The sequence below is a fragment of the Ipomoea nil genome, unplaced genomic scaffold (assembly GCF_001879475.1).
Source record: "Ipomoea nil cultivar Tokyo-kokei standard unplaced genomic scaffold, Asagao_1.1 scaffold1993, whole genome shotgun sequence".
In the NCBI taxonomy this organism is placed as follows: domain Eukaryota; kingdom Viridiplantae; phylum Streptophyta; class Magnoliopsida; order Solanales; family Convolvulaceae; genus Ipomoea; species Ipomoea nil.
In genome coordinates, this window is record NW_017618421.1 from 377,241 (window position 1) to 396,120 (window position 18,880).

At 33.5% G+C, this 18,880-nt stretch overlaps 2 protein-coding genes across 2 annotated transcripts; both read left to right on the forward strand.

Moving 5' to 3' along the window:
- The first annotated feature begins 2,299 nt into the window (after window positions 1–2,299).
- LOC109147317 (zinc finger BED domain-containing protein DAYSLEEPER-like) lies at window positions 2,300–3,514 on the forward strand. Its single transcript, XM_019294979.1, has 3 exons — window positions 2,300–2,657; window positions 2,895–2,956; window positions 3,482–3,514. The coding sequence occupies exons 1-3, from the start codon at window positions 2,300–2,302 to the stop codon at window positions 3,512–3,514; spliced, it is 453 nt and encodes a 150-aa protein (XP_019150524.1).
- A 4,453-nt stretch (window positions 3,515–7,967) lies between these two features.
- Window positions 7,968–18,170, forward strand: LOC109147444. The gene is made up of 5 exons (XM_019295104.1): window positions 7,968–8,649; window positions 15,243–15,396; window positions 16,373–16,596; window positions 17,576–17,749; window positions 17,847–18,170. The coding sequence occupies exons 1-5, from the start codon at window positions 8,422–8,424 to the stop codon at window positions 17,931–17,933; spliced, it is 867 nt and encodes a 288-aa protein (XP_019150649.1). The 5' UTR covers window positions 7,968–8,421; the 3' UTR covers window positions 17,934–18,170.
- The last annotated feature ends 710 nt before the right edge of the window (window positions 18,171–18,880 follow it).

The following is an 18,880-nucleotide window of genomic DNA, read 5'->3' on the forward strand; positions in this document are numbered from 1 at the left end:
ATCTTGAGTTGCTGAAATCAGAGATCTTGAGGTGCCGAGATCGAAGGTTGATGTTGATGACTGATGAAGTGATGAGTCATCCATGGCTCCACGCGTGGGAAGTGAGAACTTTAATTAACATGCCTAAACTACATAATGCTTAACTACTGAAAAAAAAAAAGATAAAATAAATAATAAAAAAATTTAATCGGGCGCCTAACGTCTTTTTCAACATTGGCCTTTGCTTTGATGGAGGAATTCGTTGTAAGTTCTATTTTATAGCTACTAACTAGTTGTAGGTTTTCGATTTTGAAGGGGCATTGCAGACCTAGGTTTGGTAGATGGGAACTTAAAGTTGCTTGGGTTTGGTTTGAGGTTGTTGTAGGTTAGCTGTGCATAGTTGGTTTGTTGATTGGGAATTTAAAATTTATTTGTTGCTGTTGGAGAGCAAAAATAATGGAAGGATGCAATGCAATAAGTGGTTATTGAGGACTCTTTCATGACTCTTTTTGGGAGCTAAGTTTTGGTTTGAATTCTTAATTTCTTATAATTGTAATGGACATTTTGGTTGTGGAAGTTGACATGCTCAGGGTGATGAGGGTGGCAGGGTCAATTTTTAGATTTTTGTGACCCTGTTCGGTAGGGCTGTGCAAAAACCGACCCACCCGAAAAACCCGACCGACCCGAACCCGATTACACACCCTATGGGGGAATCCGAACCCGAACAACAATACCCGAACCGAGAACATGAAACAAAGCCGGTTAAAAGGAGGCGGGTTGGGGGTTATAAAATCCCCCCGAACTCGTCCGACAACCCGAATTAGGGTAAGAGTTCATATACCCTAAGGTATACGACGTCGTGTAAGCGGTGTATATATGTTGCGTTCGAAGGAAACCCTAGTCATTCCACTCATTTGCGCAGCTTCATCTTCTTTCTTCTGACCTCTGAGAAGTGAGAACTCTCTAGAGTCTAGACTCGTTCTCTCGTGAGTCTCGTCTTTCTTACTTCTTTCTTCTCCAGTTCTCTGATTCTGTGAGAGTGTGAGACTCTGAGTTCTCATATCTTCTCAGAGTCTTAGTCAGTTAGTCTCTCAGAGGCTTCGACTAATCGACTCCTTCGAGGGTTCTTTAGTTCACTCGTTCTGCACAGCCCTACTCTCTTGAGCCGTGGACCGTGGTGGAAGCCTCAACTCTCAAGCCAGCGAAGCGTTGGTGGAAGCCCCTGACCCCCCTGTGTCCATTCGTCCAGTGTCCCTGTGTGGCTGTGTTGATTGCTTGAAGAGTGGAGTTGAAGACCTAGTTCTCCGGGAAAATATTGGAGAAATCAAGTAATCGAAAACTGAAAACATGTTTTTAATACTGTTTTTTTAGGGTTACAATTTATGATTGATACTTCATACTTGGATAGTTTGTGGGGTTTCTGTATATTCTGATTATTTGCATTATTCTGCGATTTGTGATGAAATTGTGAGTTTGTGAGCCCTAATTTTTACGTGAGTCAGTGTCTCAGTGACTCACTGGCTCACTAAGCCCTAATTTTTGGGGCTTTCCATATAAATGATGAATTTGTCAAATTCCTGATATATGGTTTCATGTTTATGGTAATCGGACCCTTAACTTTGTACAGACTGTATATATGATTATATGTAATTATGTTACATATTGTAGTGGTGGAAGCCTAAATTTGATTAATGTGATTATGGATTTTATGAATTATGAGATTGAATTGTATTGTGTATTTGTGTTGATTCATGATTGTATGAGCAGTTGAACACAAAGCCCTAAACCTCTTGAGTCGATCTTAAGGCAGTAACTCAGTAAGGTTTGGGCAATTCCATTTAGATGATGATTTGAAAAATGCAAATCTGATTTATGGATTTAATGGTGGAAGTGTAATATGTAATCTGCTAATCTATGTTGACTATGTTCTATACTTTTATGTATGATTGTATGGTGGAAGCTTTAATCTAAAATATGTTGTAATATGTAAATATGTTACCTATTTATGATTTGTAATCTCAAATCTGTTTGGTTGTCTGCTTTATTTGGATACTGATGCCCATCTTTATAGATGGAAAGCATCAGTGCATCTGGACACCCTCCAACCTCAACTGATGAGGAGCATGGAGTAGAAGCTCCAGCTACTGAGAGAAATCCTCAGACAAATCCTATGCCTTCTCCTCCTGAAAAAATGAACTTCTTGATATTCTATGCCAATATTTTGGATCCTAGGGATAAGATTGAGTACATGCCTGGCCAATTTGCCTAGTTATATGGTGATGATAAAGGAAAATCATGCTTTGAAAAGGTTCAATCTTCTATGGTTCTGCTGTTTAATGATTATACAGCCACCTACCATGTGCAGTCTGCATCCCGTACTGTGCAATCTACGCAATCTGAACCTGTCCATTCTCAAACTTCAGTTAGAAAACCTCAGGCTAGAATGAAAAGTCGGCTTAAAAAACAGAGAATGGAGACTGGTGGAAGCAGTAAAGAAACTGAACTCCAGATTTATCTAAGTGAAAAATTAGTGGAAGATGAAGAAAATGTGGACTTTGATGTCCTAAGATGGTGGAAGGTTAACAGTGATAGATTTCCTATACTCTCTAGAATGGCAAGGGATGTGCTGGTTGTTCTCATTTCAACTGTTGCCTCTGAGAGTGCATTCAGTACTAGTGGTAGGGTATTAGATGCCTTTAGGAGTTCCTTAACTCCTAAAATTGTTGAAGCCCTAGTATGCGCACAAGATTGGTTGAGGGCACCCAATCATCCAATCTCTGTTGAGGAAAACTTGGATGATGTTGAAAGATTAGAGAAGGGTACTCTTTTTATTTTCTAACTTTCTAGGTTTTAAATTTATAAATTGTTAATTGTTACCTTTTCTAAACTCTTTTTTGTTTTTCCTTTTTGTGCAGAATTGTCCACTGGAGCTGCTGGTTCTTCACTAAGTACTGTTGGAACACTCTCAACAATTGCTGTAATACTTTTATAATTTATTAGTTTATACTTTATATAACATTGCTTTCTGACTTTCTCTTTAGTTTGATTGCTAAATGTGTGGACTCTTTGAGGCAACTCAGGTAAGATTCCAGAACTGCTAATTGCTAAGTGGCTTGGTAACTTTTTTATAAATGTTGCTGCCCTTGCTCAGTTAGATCTCTGGTATTATGCCTTCTCTAGAATTTTGGTATATCACTTCCCTTCCTCTCATATTCTCCTTTCTGTTTAGTTATGGCTATGATGATGCTTCCACCATTTGTCTGAATTAAAAGGACTTTGGGTGTTTGGTATGTTGCTCTGAGACAAAACTCATGAAGCAATTTGCCCCCAACTCTAAAATAATATGAAAAAAAGCAATCTGAGTCTTTCTTATTAATTATTATTATTATTATTATTTATTATCTTCAGTTGATATGTCATATGTATACATGTAGTTCTCTACTTCTCTTTGTCTTTATTGGCTTTAAAGTTTAAAGCCTTTAATGGTTTTATAATTGAGCAGGAAGATGAGGAATGGATGAATGCTGATTGCTGAAGGCTGATTGGTGACTATTGACTAATGTTGATTGCTGACTGGAGTGACTGCTGAGTACTTTAGTAGTTTAGTGTTGTTTGAGAATTGTTGATTTTGTCATTTTGTGAACTTCATTTCATGCTTTTTGAATACCAGTTGGAAACTGGAATTGGTCAGTTTTAACTTTTAACTTTTGCGAATTGTAATTGCAATTTGCAAATTGCAATATGTAATTATGTATCTAAATGCCTACATAGCTTTGGTAATTTAGTTTTAAGTTATTAAGTTTCAACATTTTTACAGTTTTTTTTTTTGGTATGTTTTATAATCCGACTTCAAACCGAAACCCGACCCTATCCGAACAAAGGAAATCCGAAAGGATTTCCCTCTTAATTCGAACGGATTGGGGTAGTTTTTCTCAATCCGAAATCCGGACGGGTGAACGGTTCTATAAACCGAACCACCCGAACCCGTCCGATGCACAGCCCTACTATTCGGTAAATAAATAAGGCACTACCAAAATTAAAATCTTTAAAACTAATACCGTACGTAATTTTATTATCTAAATATATAACAAAAAAAAAAAAATTATCCGCGCATCGCACGGATAATTGGGCAATTATTTGCTCGAATTCAAGCAAGGATAGCATAAAAAAACATAATCAGTACAACCCATTTCATCAATTGCACTATATAATATTCATTGATATAATTTAAAGATTATAACAAATCTTTTTCGTGCAACGCACAGGTAAAAATAGACATATTATGGAATAATAATAGTGTGCACAAGTTTTGAACCTTAGACCTCAAAGTTAAAATACAATAAATACGTATTCCTACCATTTCTTTATAAAACCTTTTACATTTAATTAAAAACTTTTTATTTTTATTTCTAAACTAACTAAGTAAAAATAAAATATTGAGCTTCTAAAATTTGAGGCCCCTCTAAAATTTTGGGCCCTGTGCGGTAGCTCAGCTTGCACAGCCCAAAATCCGGGCCTGCCGTCAAGTTTTAATTTATCTTCTACATAGCCTTCAATTTCTGTCCATAAACTTTGTTTGAATAACACAATACAGTTTTGTTCGATCACACTCATGAATTCATGATGTTTCCAAGAAAAGTATAAAGAAACTATTTGGATGCATTATCTCTTGAGATAGATCAATTATATTCTGAGTTGTTTCTTAAACATTTCGTTCGCTGTGTTCGTTCCATCGATCAATCTTCATTCAATATTTATAATGGCTATTTCTCTTGTCACTTTACTAAATACCATTGAGTTCCATTTTCTATAACCTCTTCCTTGTTTGAGTGTTGATGATAGAGAAAAAATAATGATCGAATCTTTGTGTGAGAAGCTCCGATCTTTGCAAGCCTTCTTGGAGGATTCTCAGAAGAACAACATTCAGGGTTGGTTTTTAGATTTTTGTGGGCCTGTTCGGTAAATAAATAAGGCCCTACCAAAATTAAAATCTTTAAAACTAATACCATACGTAATTTTATTATCTAAATATATAACAAAAAAATTTATCCGTGCATCACACGCGCATCGCACGCACACTGCACAGATAATTGGGCAATTATTTGCTCGAATTCAAGCAAGGATAGCATAAAAAAACATAATCAATTCAACCCATTTCATCAATTGCACTATATAATATTCATTGTTATAATTTAAAGATTATAACAAATCTTTTCCGTGCAATGCACAGGTAAAAATAGACATATTATGAGATAATAATAATAGTGTGCACAAGCTTTGAACCTTAGACCTCAAAGTTAAAATACAATAAATACATATTCCTACCATTTCTTTATAAAACCTTTTAAGTTTAATTAAAAACTTTTTATTTTTATTTCTAAACTAACTAAGTAAAAATAAAATATTGAGCTTCTAAAATTTGGGGCCCCTCTAAAATTTTGGGCCCTGTGCGATAGCTCAGCTTGCACAGCCCAAAATCCAGGCCTGAAAACATGTATCTAGAAATTATATTGAATATAATATCAAATATAGAAATCAAGCTTTAAAAGTACAGTTATGAAAAATATTAAAGAAAACAAGTAATTTTTTTAAAAGTTTGTTTGATTATTTTATAATAAATTACAGAAATAAAATAAAATAAAAGAGGATAATACTTACAGACTCTACCAATGGTGGTTCAGAAGCAGCGACATTGTATTGCTCTCCAACCTCCTGAAAATCAAAATATAATAATTAATGCTAGTAATAATTTATTTTAAAAATTTTAAAAAATAAAAAAACTAAAACTTACAATGGAAGTTAAAGTAGCAGAGACCATTTCTATCTCGTCGTTGGCGGGAAGTGATGCCTCCTAAAACAAAAAATTATTAAAAAAATTATAGAAAAAATAGATTATTTAACCATTTAATAGTAAATAACATAAGTAAAATAAAATAAATAGTGTATAATACTGCCTCTACTGGTGCTAGCTCTGAATCAATGACAGTCAAAAATTAATTTAAAAAATTATACTCCGTAGAAAATAAGAAGAAAAAGGAAATTGTTTGACTATTTAATAGTAAATAAGATAAGTAAAATAATACTTACCGCCTCTACTGATGATGCTAGTTCATCAATGTGCTCCCCAACCTCCTCCTAAAACCAAAATATGGCAATTAATATAATAGTTCTTAAAGTGCCAAGACTGAGTGCAAATATGTTTTCTGAAACAGCCCTTAGGCAGATATGTAAACCTATAGGGAAGTTTTTAGCAACCATTAACTTTACTAGACCAAGTTTTGCAAGAGTTAAGGTGGATGTTGACTTACCGAAGCCAAAGGTCTATGAAATATTCAATTCATTGGGTTCTCTAGACAGATTAGAAAGGAGGATAGTGGCTATATTAAGGAGGTAGTGTATGAGAGATTCCCACATTGCTGCACTAACAGCGCGTTTGGTTCACGGGATGAATTTGGAGGGAATAGGAATGCTATTCCACATGGAATGGAATAGGTAAGGAATAGAATAGGAATTGTATTCTAAGGTCATGCTGTGGAGGTTTGTAAATGGGGAAATGCTAATGGGAATGAAGGGGGAGGAGCACTACCTAAGAGGTGGGGCTTGAAAGAAGGAGAATAAGTAGAAGTAAGAGAGGAATAGGGTCGATTTTTAGATTTTTGTGACCCTGTTCGATAAATAAATAAGGTCTTACCAAAATTAAAATCTTTAAAACTAATACCATACGTAATTTTATTATCTAAATATATAACAAAAAAAATTATCCGTGCATCGCACGCACACTGCACGAATAATTGGACAATTATTTGCTCGAATTCAAGCAAGGATAGCATAAAAAAACATAATCAGTACAATCCATTTCATCAATTGCACTATATAATATTCATTGTTATAATTTAAAGATTATAACAAATCTTTTCCGTGCAACGCACAGGTAAAAATAGACATATTATGGAATAATAATAATAATAGTGTGCACAAGTTTTGAACCTTAGACCTCAAAGTTAAAATACAATAAATACATATTCCTATCATTTCTTTATAAAACCTTTTAAGTTTAATTAAAAACTTTTTATTTTTATTTCTAAACTAACTAAGTAAAAATAAAATATTGAGCTTCTAAAATTTGGGCCCCTCTAAAATTTTGGGCCCTATGCGGTAGCTCAGTTTGCACAGCCTAAAATTCGGGCCTGTCGTCAAGTTTTAATTTATCTTCTACATAGCCTTCAATTTCTGTCCATAAACTTTGTTTGAAGAACACAATACAGTTTTGTTCGATCACACTCATGAATTCATGATGTTTCCAAGAAAAGTATAAACAAACTACTTGGATGTATTCTTGAGATAGATCGATTATATTCTGAGTTGTTTCTTAAACATTTCGTTCGCTGTGTTCGTTCCATCGATCAATCTTCCTTCAATATTTATAATGGCTATTTCTCTTGTCACTTTACTAAATACCATTGAGTTCCATTTTCTACAACCTCTTCCCTGATTTATTCTTTTAACCATCCTATCATATCACAATGTGAAACTTTTAGAATGGAGCAAATACTAATTTTGGTCATGTCTGACCAGGGCGATCGCACAGGACCTAAAAAAATTGGGGGCCCAATTTTTTTTAAAAAATATTTTAAATATAATTTATTATTTTTTATACTTAATAATTATTAATTTTGTTTGAATTCATAGATTAGTCTTATTTGTAATTAAAATACAATTTTGGAAGGAATTGACATCAAAATTTTAGTGAATAATTTTGTATTTAAATATGAATGAAAAATAGCACTTATAAATTAACTTTTGAATTGTACTCTTTTTTTTGTTAAATTTTTATGCATAATATTTGGACAAAAAAATTTAATTACACTTTTATTTTTGTCATAAAATATAATAATTCGTTTTCAAAAAAAAAATATAAATACAATAACTCAAATTAATGGATAGTTCAAGTGTCAAATGAACTTTCTTTGTGGTTATGAATAATTTTGGGATATGCACAGCTTCCTCTCTTTATTCCCCAACTCATTTTACAGGGCTTCTCAATCCCCAACGGAGATTCCTGAATGCCCACTCTCTCCTAGATAGTAGAGTCGAGAGAAAGAGAGAGATAGAGGGTGTAAAACCCTGAGTATTGTAAATTAAATTATACTCCGTATTTAATTCTAAATTTTAATTTCATTTTTCTTAGTTAGATTTTGGAATAATTATTGCTCAAATCTGTACTTAAATTAAAGGTGAGCGGGTTAAAGCTCAGTTTAATCTATTTGAATTGGATCGAAGTTCATATTTGTGTTTTATATTTAAAAAATTGATTGATTGATTCCTCGGATTTTTGGTTATCTTTTCTGCCGGAGTAATTTTATCTGCATGACCGGCGGAACGTCGGGAGTGGAATTGTTGTAGTCGTTGTGAAAGTTTGTTGGCGGTGGAATCATCCACAACATGTCTGCCGTAGTGTGCGGAAAAAGGTCCAGCATCTTCGAGGATTTACAGTCATCGTCGTCGTCTGAATCGCCGGCATTGGCTCCGGTATCGAAACGAATCCGTTGCTCGACTTTCTCTCCACCCAGGTCCGCCGCCGCCCCCAGTCTGTTCCCTGTTGCTTCCGTGACATCAATCTCGTCACCTCTCGATTATTTGATTGCTCGCTTCCCTGGCATGGACAAACAGGTTTTAGTTCATTTTCACCTAAAAAAATTTCTTCTTTCGTTTTTGTTATCCCATTTTACATGTCTTTTACTGTATCATTCATATCAAACTAATTCTTTCTTTTTTCTTTTAGTATTTTTAGCATATTTTCTTAATATATAAATTTTATATTTTAATATTAAACTTAATTTAATGAAAAATTGAATTGTAAATATAGTCGAGCTTCGTTAATTGAACCAGGCACATCAAATGGGATGGGCAGAGGGATATAAGTTTTAAATGTAAATGTTTGGCTGCTGTATTGAATTTGTAAATCTGGGTTTTGAATTACATATGATCATTTGATTGAATATAGTGATATAGTGATTAGCATTTCATTGGCTATGCGTATGGATGCCATGAATTTGATGGTAATTTAGTCATGCATGTCAGAGGGTTCGGCATTTAGTTCATGGGTTGTAATATAATCCGGGATAATATTATTGCTTATAGGATGGTATTGTAAGATTAGCGGAGTGTAATATTATTTTGTGTGTTTAGTTAAGATTGTTGGGATGTAATGTTACCTTAAAATTCACTATGAAAATGATATCATACAGAATAAAGGGTAAAATTGAAATATTTGTAATTAATTTTAGTATGTTACAATACCTAAGAAAAGGTAAGTAATCATATTATCCTCACTTTACTTTATTTTCTTATGTGACAGTAATATAATGTATATGACAGTAATGTAATTTGTTACATTACTGAATGTTATCACATGATTTGAACTAAACAAGGTTATATAACATAACGTGCTCATATTACCCTGGTAATGTTGTATTATTTGAAGTCAATGCCCCTAAAAGTACACTTGTCATGACTTCTGAATTCTGATGCAGAAATGCTTGATTGAAGTGGTACTTTTGTTGATTTTTATATGTGATATGTTTTCTGAAGCATTTACTGGTATGTGATACACTTATGGGTATTCACATTATCTGTTCAGCTGTTAAATTCGGACACTTAATGTATGATACAATGGCATTTAACGGATTGAGAATTTTATTATCACTGAGCCTTATTGTTTGATTTCATTTGCAATATGAGGCACTTTCACATACATTATAGTCTATATTGTAAAATTTATGGCTTGTTTTTATTAATTTCTTCTTTCTTGACTGGCTGCATATGTCTGGATTTTGTTAGTAGTTATGACCGGATGACCAATGCCCTTGGGATTTTTTCTGTTTTCTTTTGTTTTTGTTTTTCTGTGTTGTGGTGGATGGGGGTAGAAAAAATAATTTCCAATAGGATGTGTTCAATGAAAATGGATTTTAACTATGCTAGCCTGCATAGTCTTTATCATTTGGGTTCTTACTAATGTTTGAATCATATCTCGAGTAATAATGCATGTCAGACAAGTATCATTCAGCAGTATTACCAGTTAATGCTCACATATTTCACTTGTTTGAAAACTGTGAGACTAAAATGAATACCTATGTTTGTAAAAGGACATGCTACTGCTAATTTACACTTATAAAGGAAACATGGAAGAATCTTGTAATATATTAGTTTAGAATGCTTTATCTTTTTAAATTTCATTCTCACTTGTGTGTTAAAAATTTTAGGAATAAGGGTCAAATATGCCATCGAACTGCACACAATAATGCAATTAGGCCACCGAACCTAAAAAAGCTACAATTAGATCCCTAAACTAACCATTTTCTTGCAATTTGTCTATTTTGTAAGTTTTCTAGGTTGCTAGCAACCTTTAATTTAAAATATTTATTATTTAAATAATTATTTTAAATTTAAAAAAAAAAAAAGAAAAAAAAAAGATACAGATCGTCTCCGGCCATGGATTCGTCTCCATGGCCGGAGACGGTCTGTTTTTTTTTTTTTTTTTTTTATTTTTTTTTATTTTTTTAAATAATTATTTTAAATAATAAATATTTTAAAAAATATTTTAAATAAAAGGTGACCTGCTAACAACCTAGAAAACTTACAAATTAGACAAATTGCAAGAAAATGGTTAGTTTAGGGATCTAATTGTAGCTTTTTTAGGTTCAGTGGCCTAATTGCATTATTGTGTGCAGTTCGATGGCCTATTTGACCCTTATTCCAAAATTTTATTTTATTGAATCATTGCCCTTTTTTATAGTTTAGAATGTAATATATGAGTATCTTGTAATTACTTTTGCCATGTGATGGCATTGACAATCATAAATGAGAGGGCTTCGGGAGAGCATTCACTGAACTGTATTATGAAAGATTAGGAGGCTCACCAGCAAAGACATTAACATGGAGGTTTATGAAAGAACTTAAAAGCAAAACCAAAATCATTTTTTCTTAAAGATATTATTTGTGTACTCTCATCCAACAATTGGTACAACAAGGTATTTATTTTAAAGATGAATCAAATATGAAATTATTATTAATCCATATCTGTGAGGAGGACTTTGATAGCTTCAAAGTTGAAGTGTTTTCATTAAAATGAAATTACAATAATGGTATTAATACAAATGCTTAACTTTGCATCCAGTTCTTTATGTTGAAGAAATTGTTTATCTTTGTTAGTGCCCATGTTCAACTCAATGCTTGTGTCCATATCTGTCTTTCATAGGATAAGAATCTTGCCCATTTTATCCATTTTTGCAATCTTTCTCAAAATGATTTAACACAATAACATGGCACCGTTAGAAGCATACACATAACCTTCAAGAGAAACAAGGAAAAATTGGTTCATTTGGAGAATTTAAAGGTTTTATTAAAAGTTTTAGGGTTGTTTGGTTCATGGGGTTAAACACAACGAATGAGAATGAAAGTCATACACATTGTTTTGTTGACAACTTTTTAATACACAAGTATAGGATTTGATTACCCATATAATTACAAAATCCATTACTTAATCTAAATCAGGTATCATTCCATTTATTCAGCCTTATCCCTCCTCATTTCATCGCCTCCTTACTCCATCGACTTCCTCATTGCATTGCCTACTCACTTCATCGCCACTTTTAAGATCAATTGCCTTGATTTTTGTTTTTGTATTTTTAAAACCTTTATTCCGATTATAGGGTCATACATAAGCAAACATCAATATTGGTAATCATTCCAATTCCACTCTACTACTAAACATGCGAAATACTTTCACAGTTTCACCAAAACCCATTCCACTTACTAAGTATTTGATTCCCATTCCGATTTCGATTCCCATGTTTGAATCAAATACACCCTTAATAAGTAATTGCTCTGTATATTGGAAGCACCATGAGGCTGAACCCAAGTACATGAAATGCACATACACAAAAACCCATTTAGGTTAACTATTAATCCCAAGCCAAATGTTTAATCCACACCAACACGCTTGCAATAGAAGGAAGACCGATGCACTATAACTAAATAGAAACTTTCCTAGGCCTCAGATTTTTTATTTTATTTGATTTCCAAATTGTTCCTGCTCGTCTTCTCATAATAAATGTTGCTTTAGGTGCTTTTTAAAATATTTTCTCTTTCTCCTGTTATGAATATTTTCTTTCCCTGATTGTACCTTGATTCAATGCCTATTAGTAGCTGCTTTGTCTCCTCAGATGAATTGCAACATATTTTCTCCTTTCTCCTGTTATGCATGTTTTCTTTCACTGGTTGCACCTTAATTCAATGCCTATTATCAGCTCTTGCTCTTTCATCTTCCCATCCAAAGGAGAATGCAAGAATTTCTACAAGATTCAATGGTTGCCACCTTGATTAAATGCCTATTAGCAGCTCTTCCCCCGTAATCATCTGATCCAAAGGGGACTGCCAAACTGTGCAAAAGATTCAACAGTTGCCGCCATGATTCAATCTCCATTAGCAGCACTTGTCTTGCCATCATCTAATCCACAGGAGACTTCAAGGAGTTTTTTTTTTCCCAGTCCATAAGCACTTTGTTCATGTTATCAGCCTCCATATAGCTCTTCAATGTTGTCCTTACATCCTAAATCAACCCATCACTTGAGTACTCACAACTGTCTTCATCAATGCTGAAGTTACCCCTTTCTGTATCACTTTCCTCTATAGGTGCTAATATCAATGCTAACTCTGGATCTTCTCTTTTCTTTTGTTGAGATTCTCCTTTGCTTGATCAATCCTTAACAGCTCTTGCACCTTATTCTGGTTGTAGCAATTTCAACGATTTTCCTAGAGCTAAAGGTTTTGTAAAAGAACAACAAAAATTCTCTTAATACATTCTTAATAAGTGGACATACTTTCAAGTTTGTCTAGACTGCTAATTCCAATTTGAACCACTAACAAATGGTTTCTCATGCTCAAAGGGTTTTTTTTCTTCCTAAAGTTTAAAGTTTAAAGTTTGGATGTGGGCCATCACATTTGTTATTGCATTAGTGTGAATTTATTAGAAGGGTAGGACTTACGGATTACTTGATACTAAATGATATTCAGGATTAGAGGGGAGATTGTTCCACTTGAGGATTGTTGTAATTTTTGAGGGAAATGGAACTAAAACTATAGGCATTACACCAATGTAAAATTATTTCTAAAAGTTTTAAGTTTATGATGTACTTTGACAGACTAAACTCCTTTCTTTTCTCCTTTTGTTTTGAAGGAATTAATCTCATGCATGGTTAACTAATTGTACTTGTACTTAGGAATCACCTGTAGAAGGTTAAAACTTATGAAAACAATATCTAGATCCAGAGATCACATATGTGTTGTGGTGTCTACTTAGAAGACTAAAGCCTGAGATAGGACAGATTCATATTTTCCTCTTTGACTGGTCAAAACATTTCAAGTTTTGAAAGTGGTGGTTATCGTAACTATTGCTAGATTTGATTTAAATCTTTTTGAGTTTTCTTTTTAACGGTAGTTGTTTGAAGCTTTTGGTAGATCGCAGAGACCTGTTTTTATTTGGCTTTAATGCATTTCCTTATTTCAAGAATATTTCTTTGCGACTTGGTACTTGTTATAATCTAAGATTGGGCCAGGGTCACTCAACTGAGCTATAATGCACATGGGCCAAACTACACTAAAAGATTGAATCTAATCAATTATCTAGTTTAACCCATATCTTTATAAACGTATATGTTCTCTTTTATTTTATCAATGTAGAAATATTAACACTCCCCCTCAAGTTGACAATTGGGCCATTTTGAATCTAACTGGTTGACCACTTGAAATTGGATTGGATCCTCACCTGAAATAAAAGTTTTGGACGCCACCAAAGTGGACCGAACAAGCGGGCTTACGAAAGCTTGGACGTCACCAATACCACAGAGGTGAAAACAAAGTAGACTGAACTGATACCATCTTATAACATAAGATTGGGTTAGGATCACTGGGCTAGAATGCACATGGGCCAAACCACAGTAAGGGTTCGTTTGGAAACTTAGAAAATATTTTCTGAAAAATGATTTACAGAAAATGACTCATTTTTCGTAAAATATTTTAATTTTCTAGTGCTTGGTTGAAGGTCAGAAAACTACCTTTTTCTATTTGACTGAAAGTTAAGAAATTGCCATTTTTTGTTTGGTTCATTTTCAAGAAAATGAACATATTATTTGTTATATAATAATAATAATAATAATAATAATAATAATAATAATAATAATAATAATAATAACAATAATAATAATAGTAATAATAATAATATAATAATCATAATAAGTGGTGGTGGTGGTGGTGGTGTGATTGTGGGTTGTGATGGTGGTGGTGGTGGTGGTGTGATTGTGGGATGGTGGCGGTGTGATTATGGTGATAGTGGTGGTGGTTGTGTGGTGGTAATGGTGATGGTGGTGGTGTGGTGGTGATGGTGGTAATAATAATTTGAAAACTAGCTTGCAGAGAAAAGAGAGACACGGGAAAATAATTATTCAGAAAATGTCTTTCGACAAAATTTAAGAAGACGTTCCTGTCAAATTGGGTCTTTTTTCTGTTGACCAGAATCATTATTTTCCTTTGACTTTATTTTTTTTTGATGATCCAAACACGGGAAATCCGGAAAATGCCTTCTAGAAGTCATTTTTCGAGTTTCCAAAACGGACCCTAAAAGATTGAATCCCATCAATTAACTAGTCTAACTCATAGCCTTATAAACCTATATGTTCTCCCTTATTTTATTGATGTGAGACTCTTTACAGTACTTTTTAAATGCCTTTATTCCTTTTAAGGGTAGTTGTTTAGAACTTTGGTAGGTTGCCGATAAATATTCTTAAATTTGGTTTAAATGTATTCCCTTTTTCATTTAAAGGGTTATTTGAATTTTTGCCAATTGTAAAAACTGAAAAATGTATTCCTCGATTCACTTAAATGCATTACCATATTTTTGGGTAGTTATTCAAAACTTTGGTACCATGAAATTTCCTCCATTTCTCTTATTGCTTCTCTTGAAAACGATTTCATAAATTTCTGCAAGAATTTCATCAGTCTTTTTTCTTCGTTGGTGATTGTCCTGATGGTAATACAATCTGACTGTTGATGGAATATATTCTATGGTTTTTTTTTCTGCAAATTTCTCCATGACTGAGTTTGTCTTTTGAGTATTTAGTTGTATAGGTCACTTTGAAATCTATGATAACTTACCCCTCTCTCTCTTCCCGCCCCCCCCCCCCCCCTCCCACACTCTTCATTTGCAGTTGCTTGAAAGAGCACTTCAAGAATGTGGTGATGATCTTGATTCTGCTATCAAAAGCCTAAATGAGCTTCATTTGGGTTCTGGAGAGAATCTGGGGTTAGCTGCAGGAAAGCCTGATCATACCCCAGTGGCCAGCCCAGAGATTTTAGCTCATGGTAATGGTATTTTCATTTGCCAATTTGTTGTTTCTCAAGTGAACTGTAACGTACATGAGTTTTTCTTTGATAATTTGTGTTTTTTTTTTTTTTTTTTGGGATTTCTTTTTTTATTATTTTAATTACAAATGGTTTAAACTTCCAGTTTGATTATCATTCCGCTTGTTTGTACTTTTTATGTAAATTGAACTTCTTAGTTTGAATGGGCTTATTATTGAGGTAAGAATTGATTTTAAATTAGTTGATGTTAATAAGGGCAATATAGAATCCAGAAATTACTTTTTACTTTCTTTCCCTAACCTCATTATCTAAAATTCCTCTTAGTTTCAATATTGGTGTGTTGTCTTTGTTATAAATTGCTCCAAAAGGGCAAGTTTCTCTGGTTCTCAGATATAGGAATATAAGATCTTGTCCTCCCTATGCTATTTCAAATTGTTTATTTTTTCATATTCTGATCTTGCTATTCTCTTGGGCTCTAGGTGTATCACTATAGCTGATGCCCTCTAATTGACCCTGATCTTAACTGCAAAATATTGCCTGTAAAATGAATTTCATATTCTGATCTTTCTTTTTCTGTTCACTGCCTGCCCTAAATCTTTTATTACTTCTTAAGTATTCATATAGACAGGATGAAGGTATTGATCCTTTGCTTATAGCAAACCAGGATATTATGCTTTTCAGCCTGCCTGTTTCTATTAAAACACTAGTTGAAAATAAAGCTATATCTAAGGATTTTTGTTGCCTAGTTTCCTGTCAACCCTCCAGTAGTTGTTTCTAAAGGGACTCACGATGTCATTAATGAAATCACAATTAAATACTTTCTTAAAATACTTTTTGCTTCCTGTACATGTACATCAGGTTAATAGGAATTAGGAACATCTTAACTGCTTTGTATATGTTGTACTAAAACTTTCTCAATGAGCAAGTCTGAAAGGCTTTAATTATTGGATAATGCTCCTCACATTTCTTGGTCCAGGTACAATAACAAATGATGGGGATGCCACACCACCTATGATGGATCCATATGTTGCAAAACAACTCCCCATGGACAGTGCTGAATGGGTGGAGCTTTTTGTGAGAGAAATGATGAGTGCCTCCAATATAGAAGATGCTAAAGCCCGAGCTTCACGGGCTCTTGAGGTCTTGGAGAAGTCCATTTATGCATTTGCAAGGGAAGCAGCTTCTCATAGTCTCCAACAGGTGTGTTTTTAATTCATTTCTTACTTTTTCATTGCATTTCCTCCTTTTCCTTCATTTCTTAATTAGCATTCTAGCCTTAGCAGAGATTGAACTTTTTCTTTTTCTGCTCCACCCCAAGGCCTTTACTCTCTCCAACTCACATACCTCTTTCATTTGGTTTGCACTTAGCAGAATGAGAATTCCATTCCTCCAATCCCCGAGGAATTGCCATTCCTATATGTTTATTTGGTCTTTAACTCCACAGAATTCCAAACAAGAACACCATATCCCTTTCTCTATTATACATATATATGTACATACCTATGGTACGTACATACATACATACAGTTCTGAAATTTTAAAATTTCAGAAGTTAGTAAATTAATATTATGCATGTAATGTTTCTTGGGATGCTTTAAAGGTGTTGTGGGTATAAGCTAACCAAATTATGGAATATTATTCTCTCCTCTATTTATTTATTTTTATGGAACAAGCATGAAATAGTGTTCCTTCTGTGTGTCATTATATATAAATTCCCATTCATATTCTTTTCTGTTTACATTCTGCGGATGATATGGCCAAGGACGGAGCCAAAGGGGGGGGGGGGGGGGGGGCAGCTGCCCCCCCCCACCCCACCCCCACCCCGTATATAATCTTTGTATGTATATATGTATATATAGTACAGGTTTTAGTATTAGTATAAAAAAACTATTAAATGTCAACAAGAAATGAGTTAGATTACTTGGCAGAGCATATGTTTGGCAATAGTAAAGGTCAAGGGTTCGAATCCTTTGGCATTACCTTAATTTAAAAAATCAAAAACTGTAAAACTATCTCTTTTGAAAAAAATTTCTGAATCCGTCCGTACTCCTTCGCCCCCCTTCAACCGAATTTCTGGCTCCGTCCCTGGATGGCTGTTAGCTCATTGAGCTAATGGGAACTGAACTAACGGAATGGATTGTGTTCATTATTGAAATTTGTTTGGTTCTCTGAAATGCAGGAGAACTTGGTGCTGAAGCAGAGGCTTGAAGCAGTGCTACAGGAAAATAATATCTTGAAACGAGCTGTTTCCATACAGCATGAGCGACAAAAGGAATTTGAGGAAAGAGGCCAAGAATTGAATCATATGAAGCAGCTTGTGGCTCAATACCAAGAGCAGCTTAGGACTCTTGAGGTCAAATCAAATCCCTTTTCAAAGCTTTTCGAGTTTTAGTGTTCACTGTTCTATCGGGCACCATACTGATGCTTTATATTGTGTGTCCATTGATCAGGTGAACAATTACGCCCTTTCTATGCATCTAAAACGGGCTCAAGAAAGCAACTCCATGGCGGGGCATTTTCACCCTGACGTCTTTTAGTATGTAAGATGAGCTTAGAGAACGTGGACTATGTCACGCTAGAACTGAGCATTTTTATATGTTTTAGACTGATTTTTGCCAACATCTGGTATAGCTGCCCGGCTGCTGGTAAGCCAAAGGGTGCCTCTAAATTTGCCGGTGCATGTGATTCAGATAATATTTTTTTTTTTGGACCTCTTACTCTTGTGACTATATAATAAATTAGTACTTTTGTGAGACATATTTATTGTGTGCTTATCATTATGTGTTCTAAGGCTCCTTAAATAGGTATTCTTTTTATGCATTGAATACAATCCAGGAAACCTGGGTACCACTTTTAAAATTTCAAATGGGTAACATCTCAGTACCATTTTCTGCTTGGTGTATGGTTTACAAAGGCAACATTTAATTAGTTTACAGATTATTTTAATTTTAGGTAATAGGATTATTTTTTGAAAGGTAATGTGAGAAATATGAAATTATGGGGACGTAAGGTAGTTGTGAGAATGTAGTAATAATAATAATATTATTATTATTATCATTAATCATTAATAATAATTAATAATAATAATAATAATAATAATAATAATAATATTATTATTATTATTATTATTATTACTATCATTAATAATAATTAATAATTAATAATAATAATAATATAATAATAATATTATTATTATTATTATATTATAATTATAATAATTATTATTATTGTAATTATATAATTATAATTACGATAGTTAAAAACAAAGTTATATTCTCGATTATTATTATTATTACTTTTTTGTTAACATTTAAAATTTAATCATAGTATGATGTAGAAAATGAAAAATGTACTTTGGCATCAACTAGTTAACTACATTAAACAATCGAAAATGATATATGTACTGTTATGGGATATAATTCTTATCTACCACATGTACAAATTATACCGAGTAATAAAAAAATAATTACCCACTATATTATTT

Excerpts from the sequence above, each read along its gene's own strand:
- LOC109147317 (XM_019294979.1), top strand. The coding sequence starts at position 2,300 with ATGGTTCTGCTGTTTAATGATTATACAGCCACCTACCATGTGCAGTCT. Across the intron at positions 2,658-2,894 it reads GAGTGCATTCAGTACTAGTG|AATTGTCCACTGGAGCTGCT; the intron begins GTAGGGTATTAG and ends CTTTTTGTGCAG. Across the intron at positions 2,957-3,481 it reads GAACACTCTCAACAATTGCT|GAAGATGAGGAATGGATGAA; the intron begins GTAATACTTTTA and ends ATAATTGAGCAG.
- LOC109147444 (XM_019295104.1), top strand. The coding sequence starts at position 8,422 with ATGTCTGCCGTAGTGTGCGGAAAAAGGTCCAGCATCTTCGAGGATTTA. Across the intron at positions 8,650-15,242 it reads TCCCTGGCATGGACAAACAG|TTGCTTGAAAGAGCACTTCA; the intron begins GTTTTAGTTCAT and ends CTTCATTTGCAG. Across the intron at positions 16,597-17,575 it reads CTTCTCATAGTCTCCAACAG|GAGAACTTGGTGCTGAAGCA; the intron begins GTGTGTTTTTAA and ends TCTGAAATGCAG.